Here is a 13,101-nt window from a genome sequence, read left to right as displayed (position 1 = left end):
CAGCAGGGGCCACACTGGGCCGGCCGGCGTGCATCTAAACACAGAGTGGAGGAGGTCAGCTCTCCAAAGGTGCCGGCCTCACACCGCATGACCCACCAGCTCGGGAGCAAGAAACTGTCCAAGGTGCCACCCCCCTAGGCAGAGCCAAGGGAGTGGGCAGGACCCACAGAACATCACTGCAGGGGCCCTGTGGGCGGGGCTTGTGAATTACCTTCCCCGCAGCAGTCCTAAAGCTCCACTGCCACCTGTTTCAAACATTGAGCTTCAGGTTAAAAGTTGCCCGTAAATAAATGAATCCGCCTCCCCAAATTATTGCTCACTGGCCTAGTCTCAGTCCTCATTCATGGCTAAGGAAACTGAGGCCCAGAAAGGGTAAAGGACTGGCCCAAGGGCAACGAGCAAGTGAGTGGTGTGGTCTCTTCCCCTTGTTTCTGCAGGGACCCCTGATGTAGTCTGCAGGCCTGTGACTCTACTTTCAACGCTCCGCTGGCCTATGATCCGCCGCCCTCGAGTTCGGAGTGTTCCAGCTTCAGCACCAGTGAAACATGGAGGGGGGCTTTCCCTAAACCTGTACAATCTTCAGATGCCCTTTCCCAACACGACGGGCGCGTGCGCATGTGTGGGCACAAACACACACACACCCCTTACCTCCTGGAGGGCTGCAGCCTCACCACTCCCTGGGGGATCCTGCCCTGCTTGGTACAGATCCAGAGGTTGGACCTGGCGGCCAGACCCCAGCCCAGGGAGGGCTTCGGGAATGGGCATGGAGGGGCACGTCGGGAAGTGCAGGTTCCGCGTGGGCACCCAGTCAGGCCCCACCACTCTCTGCAGCCCGACAGCTTCGGCCATGTACCTGGGGAGCAACAAGCCAGATGGAGGTGGTCGTGACCCTCCTTGCCTGGTGCCCCTCATCTTAGGCAGGACAAGGCCCAGTGCTCGGCACCACGGGGAGCTGGGGCCTGTCTCATCCAGGCTGCAATGCCCTCTACACCATTTCTTGGGGCAAGAACCCACAGAGGCAAGGAAGTGGGGACTCCAAATGCTCCCACAAGGCCCTGGGGAAAATCCCAAAACAATAGGAAGAATGAGCGGAAGGACCTGGGAGCTCTGCTAAGGGGCCAGGCGAGATGACCCAGCTTCACCCCACCCCACCAGCCCCAGGGCCACCACTCAGGCCTCTGGTTTGCCAACTCACTTGGGTCCCAGCGCTGCACAAAGTGTCCAATACCAGTTTTTGCCACAGCCAAGGTCGAAAGGGTTGTGTCCATGTAGGTATTGGTACTGGAGGGGGCGAGGGTGGGAAGAGGAGCTCAGATCCAGCAGGACTGGGCAGGCCGCCCCCACTGCCCTCCCTGAGCCGGTCAGCTCAGCCCAGGGCTGCAGCAAGACTCCAAGGGCGGGGAAGCCGCAAGGGTCAGCCAAGGCCTCCCCCAACCCACTTCCGAGGAGCTCTCTCCACGCGACCCCTGGCCCCGCACCCCCAACTCCTGCCGCCTCAGGGATCCCGCAGCACCTGGTACCCCCTTTGGCAGCATCCTCCCCCTCTCTGTCTCCTTTGGCCACACACATCCTCCTGCTGCCTCCTTCCAAATATGCTTTCAGATCTGCCTTGTTCTATTAAGCTGCTCCAAAGACGGCTCCACACCCCGCTCCCCCTACTTCTCTGCTTTCCCACCACTCATTACTTCCAAACTTGTGCCTTCACTGAATTTCACTATCTGGAAGGGCAGTGCTTTCGGGCCCAATCATATTTCCTACCCAAACTCACATGGCCCCGGAAATCGGGGTTCAAAGTCCTGAGCGCCTAGTGCAGTAAAGGTCAAGACGAAAGTTCAAGTCCTCTCCTGGACACACTTGACCCAGCTCTCGTCCTCCCCGCCCTCCACCCACCAGCCTCATCCCCTCCTCCTCCCCAGCGCAGGCCGACTCTCACCCCGACTTCAAGCGCCCTAGCTACAAAGTGCTGGTCACGACCGAAAGGGGCCCAGGAGCACATCTGCCCACCACCAGCTCTCCTGTGTCCCATGCCCCTGTCACAAAGACGTTGATCTTCAACACTATTCTCCACCAAAATGAACCAGGACCCCAGGCAGGGCAGCTGAGCCCTGGGGGAGGAAAAGTCAAGACAGCTCCAGAATGTCCCATTGTGGCCAAAACCAACAGCAACCATTGTGAGAGTTTGAGTTCTGCGTCCTTTAGGGTGTTTAAAGCATTTAAGGGAAACTAAAAGCTTAAAAGACTTTGATTAAATTTACATTCAAAATTTCAAATTTAGAGAAATATATTTTCATTCATGAGATGTACATGGAGCATAGGAAAATGCTGATTATTCAGTGCTTCAAGGAATGATAGCTGTTGAAGGAATTTGTAAGAACTGACTAATACAGCAGAGCACCGTGCTCCCCCACATGGCCCCTCTCAGCTGGGAACGGAAGCCAGCAGCTCTCAGCTTCACACACTGTCCCCTCTCACTGGCTCCAGACCCGGGTCTCCTGCTCCCATTGCGAGTCTCCAACGCCCTCACTCTCCACAGGCCCAGAGCAAAGTGGGCGTCTTCTTGTCCCGTCTCCTGCCCAACTCCCTGCTGCCTCTGCTCTCTCGGTTCTTCCCCAGGGTTTATGGCATCAGGCTTCTCTCTCTCTCTCTCTCTCTCTCTCTTTCTTTCTCTTCCTCCCAAAGCCGCATGCATTCCTTTGTCTGCAGGTTCACTCTTTGCTCATAAATATGTTGAGGTTTCAACAATGTTCCGGGCACTGCGCTGGGGACAGAGGACACACCATGAACAACAAAGCCAGTCGTAACTTTCAGGGTGGAGAGGGCAGCTGGGGGTGGCAGAGCAGCAGGGAGAGGGGATCAGCGAGAAGAGCAGGCAGCCTAGGGCAAGACTCCACGGTGCAGGCCGAGGAGCATCAGCCAGGTGAGCAGAGGGAGCGGGACCCCGAGAGCCTGGGGCAGGGTCATGGCAGCTGCGTGCCGTTCCACATGGGGCTGTGTGCGGCCAGGAAAGATCAGTCTGAGGACTGCCTGCTGGCTGTGGCCTCGTGGAGAGCGCAGCATCACCGTGACAGTGAGGACAGAGGCTGAAGTGGGATGAGGAAGGTGAAGAACGATGCTAGTGAGCACAGCCAACTCTGTCAGAAACTCCGGCTGTGCCGAGGGGAGAGTATGACAGTTGGAGTGGAGGCCTGTGACGTTAACGGAGATTTGCTTTGTTTGTAAGATGAGAGAGACATGAAGACGTGGCAATGATGATGCCAAGGAACGGAAATAATAACAACAACAAAGTCTAGGACACTTACTTGTACCAGCCATTGTGCTATGTGTCTTACACATATTAACCCATGCGGCCTCCTTTTACAGATGGGGAAACTGAGGCACCAGGTGGCCAAGCAGTACTCCTAAGATCTCCATGCTGGCATGTTGTGGAGCTGGCAAGTGAATTTACATGGTCTGGCTCCAGAGCCCTTACTATGAACCACTAAGCAAGTGGCCCCAGCAGAAGCTGCGGTCAGGGGATGCAGGCGGGAAGGGAACGAAGTGGAGGTGTGTGAAGGATGCCTGAAATGGGATCTGCAGGTGATGGGAAAGAGCCCTGCCTGGTGAATCACAGAGTGCAGACCCCAGTCGGGCTTCTTAAGGGTGGAGACCCCGGACTGGAAGAACCCCATGCGGAGCAGTGCAGGGGGCGCAGGTCTTAGGTCCCGACCCGAGGCTGAAGAACCATAGGATGTGGGAAGGGACAGTGCTGCCCAAGAGAGGCTGAAATGATGGACTGAGGATGGAGAGAGAAGGCATGCAGACAACAGGGGGCTGATGAGGAAGGGATGAGCAGAGGCGTCACACGGGAGCTGTGAACCAAATACGGGGGGAGCGATGGAGTGGTGATGGGAAGGATGGGAGGAGGTGGGCACAGAGGGCTCCTCTGTCCCTTCAGCTGCCTCGGTGTCTCCAGCCCCTCCCTCATCACTGTGGCCCACTACAGTCTTCCTAAAAAAGCCTTTACTCAAGTCCCTGTCCTGCTGAAGGAAACCCACGGCAAGGATCTCCACTTTTACCACTCCACTTGCCACTGTAGCAGAGGGCCGAGACAGTGCAGGAAGACAAGAAAAAGAAATAAAGCCAGACACGCTGGAAAGGGGGAAATGAAACTGTCCTTATTCACAGATGACATGAATTTTGAGGTAGAATCAACAAAAAGGCTACTAGAACTTATAAGTCAATCCAGAAAAATTCCAAGATCCGAGACAAACATACAAAAGTCCACTGTATTTTCTAACAATAATAAGCAAATGTAAATTCAATTTTGCAAAAAATTTATAAGAGCACAAAAAACAAGGAAATACTTAGAAAACATCTAACACAAGGTATGCAAGCTGTATATGCTGAAAACTACACAACACTAAGGAAAGACATCAAAGAAGACCTGAATATGGAGAGGTATCCCATTTTCGTGGATTAAAACATCAATACTGTTAAAAGGTCCATTTTCCAAAGCGGTCTATAGGTTCAATGCAATCCAAGTGAAAATCTCAGCAAACTTAGTTCTAGCAATTGACAAGCTGATTCTTAATTTATATGGAAAATCAAAGGAACTAGGATAGCCACAAGAACTCTGAAAAAAAGAACAAAGTTGGAGATGTCACATTGTGTCATTTCAAGACTTCATAGAAAGCTACCAGTGAAGACAGTGTGGTAGTGGCAACAAAAGAGACAGTTCAGAAATACACCCACATCTATATAGTCAATTGATTTTTGAGGAATGTGCAAAGACAACTCAACAGAAAAAGGACTGTCTTTTCAACAAATGCTCTTGGAACAACCCACACGCAAAACTATAAGTCTTGACTCATACCCTGCTTCATATCCAAAATTTAACCCAAAATGAATAGGAGGCCTAAAGAGAAAACCTAAAACTATAAAGCTTCTAGAGGAAAACATAGGAGAAAATCTTGGTGACCGCGGTTTAGGCAAAGATTTCTTAATTACAACACCAAAACACAAGCCATTGAAGACAAAACTGAAAACGCTCTTGATCCAAATTGAACACTTCTGATCTTGGACAAACACTGGCAAGAAAATAAGGCCAAAGGCTCGGAAAAGACTGCAAACACGTAGCTGAATCTAGCAGATAGAAAGAACTCTTTAAATCTAATACTAAGAAAACAACATAATTTTTTGAATGGGCAAACGATTGGAACAGACATTTAATCAAAGATATACAGATGGCAAATAAGAACATGAAAGGATGCTCAACAGCATTAGTCACTAGGAAGATGCAAATTCAAACCACAATGAGATACCACTACACGTTTCTTAGACTAGCTACAACGGAAAATCAGAAAACAAAAAAAGGTGACAATGCCAAATGTTAATGAGGATGCAGAAGCAACTGGATTTCCCATGCACTGCTTGTGGGAATGCAAAAGGGTACAGCCATTTTGGAAGACAATTTGGCACTTTCTTATCAAGTTAAACATTCAGTTACTGTCTAACCCAGCAATGCCACTCTTAAGAATTGACTCAAAGAAATGAAAACTTATCTTCCCATGCCTGTACACGAATGTTTATAGCCACTTTCTTTATGATCACCAAAACCCAGAAACAACCCAAATATCCTTCCGTTGGCAAATGGATAAGTAAGCTGTGGTACATCCATATGAGGGAATAGTACACAGCAAGAGAAAGGAGGAAAGAACTCCTACGGGCAGCAACGTGGAGGAATCTCAAACGCATTATGCTAAGTGCAAGACTCCAGACTCAAAAGGCTATGATTTCATCCACACAAGACTCTGGACAAGGAAAGACAAGAGGGATAGAAGACAAATCAGTGGTTGCCAGGGGCAACAAGTATGGGGAGAAACCCACTACAAAAGGGGCTTCAGAGAATTGTGGGGGGTGATGGAACTGTTCTAAATCTTAATTATGGAGGTGGTTGCAGGACTGTATGCATTTGTCAAAACTCCTATAACTGGGCACTAAAAATGGGTGAATTTTACTCCATGTTAAAAAAAAAAAACAAAACCTGTCCTGGCTTCCAGGTTTCCACCGCACCAAGAGAAGGCTCCAGCTGACTTTCGTGCCTTTTCCATCTGGCCCGAGCCCAGCAGTCCACTTGATTTCCCATCCACTTTCTGCTCCAATTACAACTGTCCCCTCAGCATCCTCAACATTCCACAAACTTTCCAGCTTCCCTGCCTTTTTGCAAGCTCTGCCCCTCACCGGCAACGCCCTTCGCTCTGCCTTCTGCCCCCAAACCCTCTACACCGCGGTCCTCTCTGAACTCTCCATTCCCTCTGAGTCTGCGCTGCGCTGCACAGCACAGGGCAGGCCCCTCTCTCAATGTGCACGGGCGAAGGGCGGGAGATTCTCTGACTTCAGGGGCCTTATCAACAGGAGCGCAGGATGGGGCCTGCCTCACCTCCATGCCTAGCCTTCAAAATAATGGATGCGCAGCCTAGCACTCACTAGGCCCTCGACGCAGTGCACCTGGGAGGGAGAGGGACCCCCGAGCCCCTAGAGGAAGTGAGATCTGAGCTGAATCTGGGCCTCAAGGCCTCACGAGGCACCTTCAAGGGAGGTCAGGCCATGAGGACCAGGGCGGGGGAGAAAGGGCGGAAAGTGTGGAGGTCCTAAAGGCCCAAGGTGACCGCCCAGAGACCGCTTTCGTGGCACCCCGGAGACCCGCATACCTTGTCCTCGTAGGAGCGCTGGGCGGTGCTCACCGACCTGGCCTTCATCAGCAGAAGCACCAAGAGAGGCACCAGGAAGCCGGCGGCGGGGACCACTACGACGATGCTGCCCACGAGCTAAGGAGCTGCGCCCGCAATGGACCTCCCGGGCCGGGCCCCTCACCCCGACTCCAGCCCTGACAGACCCGCGCACGACCAGCCAGTCCATCCTCTCCCCACCCACCAACCCCTGGTAAACCTCACCCCACCCTGCCGACCTGGTCTCCGTGCCACCCTCAGCGTCCTCCATCCAAGACCCCGCTAGATTGCCCACGCACCGCAGTGCCTCCTAGCCCCACCCATCGCCTGGACCCTACCACCCTCCCCTGGTCCAGACTGGTCCTCCCCAGGGGGTTTCTCTCTAACCCCGCCCACTACTCGCCCGCCCCCGGGACCCCGCCCTTCGGCTGTCCTCGCCCTGCCCACAGCTCGCCAAGTGGACCCTGCAGCCTGGTGGATACGCGATGACCTTGTCAATGGAGAAGGGCAGGTGGGTGGTGCGCAGGAGGAAGACCATGCAGGTGACAAGCATGGAGCCCAAGTACAAGCATAGGCACAGGAGGAGCAGGATGAACAAGCCCAAGTTCCGGTGACCTATGCAATTGTTCACCCACCTGCAGTGGTGGTCGAAGTCCTGAGCGAGAGGGAGAGGGGACAGCGTTCTGGACACCAGAAGAGGACAGGTCAAGCTCCCCGGGCCAGGCCTACAGCCAGCCGTGGGGCCCTTGGGCATCTAGTGTCAGCCAGCCCTGGGGTAGGACAGGGGTGCCTTTCCTCCCCCTGGCCTGACCAGGCTCAGCATAGATGTCGATGCTCCTGGGCGTGTCAGCACCTGGGTCGGCAGGGGCCAGCCTCCCAGGACAGGTGCAGGCAGGGAGGCAGTGAGCTGCATGAGTGACCAAGAGTGGCTGGGAGTTACTGCCACCCTTGGCCTTAGCAGTCCCGGAAGTGGTTTGAGGTCTGCTACTGGTCCCCTGTGCAAGTGGGCCTCCTGGTCCCAGGCAGGTGCAGAGCGGGTGGGGGTGTGGGCCAGAAGGGGGCAGATGAGAGGGGCGCTCACCTCCACACAGATGTTGCACCAGGGGCAGTGGTAGGTCCGCGGCGGGCGGTGGAAGCAGCACTGTGGGCACCACTGCAGGCGGAAGTCTATGTGCTTCACCCAAACCACACGCACCGTCCTGGGGCCCTGTTCGTTGGAGCCTGGCATGGGAAGAGGATTGGGCAGCGGCAGGAGCCCTTCGTCACACTGCTGCTGCCGGGGTGAGGGCCGCCCCGCAGCATCACTGGCCTAGGCAAGGAGGTGTGCAGGGGAATCCTAGTCCGCACTGAGGAAGCTGACCAAACTCAGAGAGGCTGGCAGTCCAAGGGAAGGTAGACGTCCAGCCAGAGGACTTCTGTGAGAACGCAGGCCTTTGGAACTGTCAGTGATGTAAGGAGTGTGCAGTGGGAAGGAAGAAGACACAACTGAGTGGTTGCCAAGAGCTGGCTTCTCTTCCCAGCCTGCACTGGCCCTGCCTCCAAGGCAACTGGAAAGCCTCCAGAATCCTGTTGTACCGCATCTCGGTGGCTTGGGAAATGAAGCAACAGAAGCAGGGCCCAAGTGAAGGGGATGTGGGGTGACGGGGTCTTGAGGCCCGAGGAGGGGACAAGGGAGGAGCACTTTAGGAATCTTCCCTGCACGCAGGACCCTTTAGGGTGCTACCTCCTTCTCCCAGGGGCCCGAGAGCTCACCTTGGTGCAAGATACCAGGGTCGGAGATGTTTAGAAACATGAGAATGCCGAAGGTGAGGACGAAGAGGGGTCCTGTGACAACAGGAAAGGCCCACTCCCCATTCTGGGCCAGCCATCTGCAACTGAGACCAGAGCAGGACTCAGCGCTGATCCTGGAGTCCCAAAGCTCCGCGCGGGACTCACTCCACCTGGTCCGGACTCACAGACCTCAAAGCCTGCTCTAAATAGCCAGGGCGGTGACAGACCCAGAGAGGCTCCACCAAATGTCACCCAATACTCCTAGCCACCAACAGCTCCCAAAGGCACCAAGCACTCTATGCCTCTGTGCCTTTGCACATTGGTTCCCACTGCCTAGAATATCCTCCCTTCCCTGACGCCTCTTCTGCACTTCCCCTGTCCGGACTCTCATGATCTGTCTTCCTTTCTGACTCTGTAAGAAACCTGCCGGCTTGTGTGGGAGACTCACGGGAAACCAAAGAAGAGTCCACTGACAGCGACCAGCAGGACTCCACTGAAGGCAGCGAGCAGGCTCGGGACGAGCCAGGGAATTGGGATCTGAGGCGGGGGATGGCGCCCCTTCGTGAGGGGCATGCCATCTTCCCAGAGCCGCATGGCCGGACCTCTGGTGCCCACAGGCTCCCTCCCTGATACTGGCTCCGAGAGCCCTATGTTCCCAGCGAACGCTGAGGCCATAGTGAGCTCAGAAGCCTCAGCCCAGGGTGGAAGGCAAGAAGTCCCAGTGTGACATCACAGAGGATGAGGAGAATGTGGACTAGGGGCTCTGCAGCCTGTGACTGTCACTTCCCACAGCAACCACCCCACCCCCACCCGTGCTGGGGACTGAGAGGTCCTGCCCCTGTGAGCTTGGCTTGCACACCACATGAGATTACACAAACACATGGGGAGAAGGAGGTGATTCCAATCTCCCTCTCAGGCAAAGTGCCAATAGAAGCCAACAGTGCTCATTGCTCATCTGTCTGCAGTTTTTCCTTTGGACTCTTCTAAAATTATACTTTGGGGGAGGGGGCAGCAAAATAATTTCGCAGGCTTCCTCTTTCCAGGCTTTTCATGACACAATTCTGGTCGATGAGATACAAGTGGATGTGTGTTCAGGGTTTCTAGAACAGCTTTTGCCTTCCTGATAAAGGGAGAAAGGACACAGGTGGCACAGCTCTGTTCCTTCTTCCTGTCTTGAACCTAGATGTGCTGGCCCGGGGGGGCCCCTTTGACCCGTTAGCCAGCCCCTCAACAAGCTACACAGACAACATGTGAGGACCTTGTTGAGTCACTGCCCCAGCCTTGACTCCTTCCCCCTGAGCTGCGTATTATTTGAGAAAATAACTGGCTTCTCTCTTACGTGCAGCTGACAGTTGTCATTCGTTTTAGCCACTGAGCGTCTGAACCCCTCTGTGTTTGGAAGATTCCCCCAACTGGGACTCAGGGGCCACCAATGAGCCTCAGAGCATCTACCACCGACCGACTGGGGAGTCTTGGCCGACAGGCAGCCACCGCACTCATTTTCAGAGCTCCTGCGTGTTGAAGAGTAGTGGCCATTTTGGAGGTCACTTCAATTTCAACAGTGATTGTATTACTCGTGGACATGGGCCAAATATGTATTTCCAAGGTTCCTGCTTTGCTTTAAAAGCTTAGGCTGATAGTGAATGGGAGTAATTGAACTAGAACATTCTGAGAAAGTTAATTTGATTGAAAACAGAGAGCAGGGGACGGACCTGTGGCGTAGTGGTTAAGTTCGACGTGCTCTGCTTCGTCGGCCCAGGCTTTGCGGGTTCGGATCCGTGCACAGACCTACACCGCCTGTCAGCCTGACTGTGGTGTCGACCCACATGCAAAAGAGAGGAAGAATGACACAGTTCTTCGCCCAGGGCTGATCTTCCTCAATCAAAAAAAAAGAGGCAGATTGGCAACAGATGTCAGCTCAGTGTGAATCTTCCTCAGAACAAAAAGAAGACAGCACAAGTCCCTCATCAACTCACAATGATTGTTACTTTTAGTTTCTTGTCTATAGAAATGTTATGTTTCTTCCTGATGTTCAAATTAAGAGGTTGAAATCAATGTAGAAGAATATTGTCTTATAATTTGCTTGATAAAATTATATTTTAAAAACTAAAGTTTAAAGCTTTAGAATTTTCATTTGTCAGAATTTTGTATAACTCTATATTTCTATGCACATTTAAAATACCTACATACAGAGAGATATTAAAAACTTTTAAAGGTATATGTATAACAGAGAGAAAGAATTGGTAGCCTGCAAGAGAAATGACCTTTGAATAACAGTCTGTTGTCAACACGATACAGTAAAAAGTCCTTATTTGCTTTCTGCCTATTCCACCCAGTGGTAGACAGTCATTATCTCAGCGAAAACCTAAGTGAGTCATCTGAACGGGGTCTATTCACGTACATGCTTTTTTGCTGTTTTGAGACATGTTATGACCATAGACAATTCTAAACAAATTAGTAGAATGATAGGAGAGTCCTCACTTCTAACAAAAACGGAAAATGCTGAATGTTTGTCATGGTACCTTCTGCTATACCATGTAAAGGGCTGCTAGTCTGATGAATAACACGGCCAACACTATGACGCTTTCTTATCCTCAGGCACCTGGACTCATATAGAGCAACAGCTCTCTGATGTTGCTGTTTTCTGACGCTGAGCTCCAAATTCAGAAGAACAAAATTGACCTTGTGTCTTTTTGGCTGCTAGGAACACCACAGGCTGGCTCCGCCATCTCAGAACCCATGACATGGCACTCTCAAGCATCAAAGAATGTGAAAAACATAGAGATAGAACGAGCGTGCTCCATATTTTCTTCGTGTGCTCAATGACATTCTAAGCACTGCCTTACTTATTGGGCCCACATTGTGGGGTAAACTGATAAATTAGAAAGATGATTTCATGTCGGTTTTCTATTGGTAAAGTCTTATCAATGTGAATAAGTTTTCACTAATTTGGATCCTCTTGCAGAGTCAGGAAGAGCACATTCCACGTCAAGTGCACGGCCCAACACAGAGACTGTCAACAAACTGACCTCTAAGAATATATATATATATTGTTTTGGAGAGGAAGATCAGCCCTGTGCTAACATTTGCCAATCCTCCTTTTTTTATTTTTATTTATTTTTTTGCTGAGGAAGACTGGTCCTGGGCCCACATCCGTGCCCGACTCCCTCCACTTTATATGGGACGCCGCCACAGCACGGCTTGCCAAGCGGTGCGTCGGTGTGTGCCCGGGATCCGAACCGGCGAACTCTGGGCCGCCGCAGCAGAGCGCACGCACTCGACCGCTTGTGCCGCCGGGCCGGCCCCATAAGAATATTTTATTCCTTGGTTTACAACACTTATGTCAATTGGCAGCCATTGTGGCACACGCTTTACATAACAGAGTCCTCAGTGTTTTCACTGCCCATTAATCCATTTTCTCCTCAGATTAATTACCAGTTAAGTCTTCATGGAACAATTACAGGGACCCATGCACTTATGTACCTCACCCCCATAGAGATTCCACTCTCCTCCATCTGATAATGCTGGCCTCTGTAAGAAGTTGCCCTGCCTTGTCATCAACACATGCTTTCTCTGTTCCCTTCATTTTTGCCTGAAGGTCCCTGCCAGAAGCTACTGGCCAGAGATTAGGTCTTCTGGAAGAAAATCAGAGAGGTGCAGCCTGAGAGAGGGATACAGAGAACAGATCCATGCTTACAGCCTTCCTAGAAGAAGCTGATGTGCCCACCAGAGCACACACCGGGGGGATCTGACACTCGGGACTCCAGGACTCCAGGGTCCAGCAACAGATGACTTGAGGAACACAGATTGTTGAGCCTGGGTTGACAGAAAGAGAATTCACAACATATGACTGAGTGATGCCCATGAGGGAAATCTGACGGTGCCTATTTGTTTCAGAATTTGTGGCTTCTTGTTTCAGAATTCTGTGGACCAGTTTTACTGTTTTCTTTTCTGATGAGCATACAATAAGGTCCCTTTTTATACTTTGTGTTCCGTCTCCAAACCCTGAATTTCACAAGCTATGACCATGACTATGACAATGGTCAAACTTAGCTGACTATTGCTGTTTAATTTAAATCTTTCCTTGATTGACATACTCATCCAAAATATATGGAAAGAACGATCCTTTTTGAAAGAGCAAAAATACTTCTTCACCTGGGCTCACCTATCGGAATCCGGGCACAGATCATAAGAGTTCCTCCACACTATCACGGTGAGGCTGAATATGGAAAGCTGTGAGTTACAGCTGGAATTACAAGCTAATGAATTCTCAGGAAAACTTTACAATCATGCCCTAATAAGTGGAATCCAGGGGAGTGCTTTTGCACAAATTGAAGCCTGGGACTATTCCAGCTGCCCTGTGAACCTCCTGGGAAACATTTAAACTGTGATGTGTAGAGAGCTCCACTTGTTAGTGTCATGATGCCTCTACAGGAACTTGAACATACATTTACACACAGACACTCAGGAGGCTGCTTAGACACACACAGTGCCTTTACTGAGTCCCTGTACTGATCACGGCAATGTCATTATTGTCAAAGTTTCCATAAGAACTAGTTCTCTTACCTAATTGAATACATCAAATCTGTTATCATGCCCATGACTGAAATGTCACTTCTAAAAA

General features: G+C 51.5%; 1 protein-coding gene across 1 annotated transcript; it reads right to left on the bottom strand.

Annotated features, from left to right (window-relative positions):
• Positions 1 to 211: 211 nt before the first annotated feature.
• Positions 212 to 9,050, bottom strand: LOC131414546 (palmitoyltransferase ZDHHC19-like). The gene is made up of 8 exons (XM_058555556.1): positions 8,926 to 9,050; positions 8,460 to 8,581; positions 7,789 to 7,928; positions 7,190 to 7,362; positions 6,690 to 6,795; positions 1,196 to 1,281; positions 649 to 853; positions 212 to 245 (listed from the first exon to the last, which is right to left on the bottom strand). Exons 1-8 carry the CDS (start codon positions 9,048 to 9,050, stop codon positions 228 to 230), a joined length of 975 nt encoding a protein of 324 aa, XP_058411539.1. The 3' UTR covers positions 212 to 227.
• Positions 9,051 to 13,101: the final 4,051 nt, after the last annotated feature.

The sequence above is a fragment of the Diceros bicornis genome, chromosome 15 (genome assembly GCF_020826845.1).
Source record: "Diceros bicornis minor isolate mBicDic1 chromosome 15, mDicBic1.mat.cur, whole genome shotgun sequence".
In the NCBI taxonomy this organism is placed as follows: domain Eukaryota; kingdom Metazoa; phylum Chordata; class Mammalia; order Perissodactyla; family Rhinocerotidae; genus Diceros; species Diceros bicornis.
The sequence above is the reverse complement of the archived record's forward strand: the minus strand, read 5'-3'. Positions and strand labels throughout refer to the sequence as shown.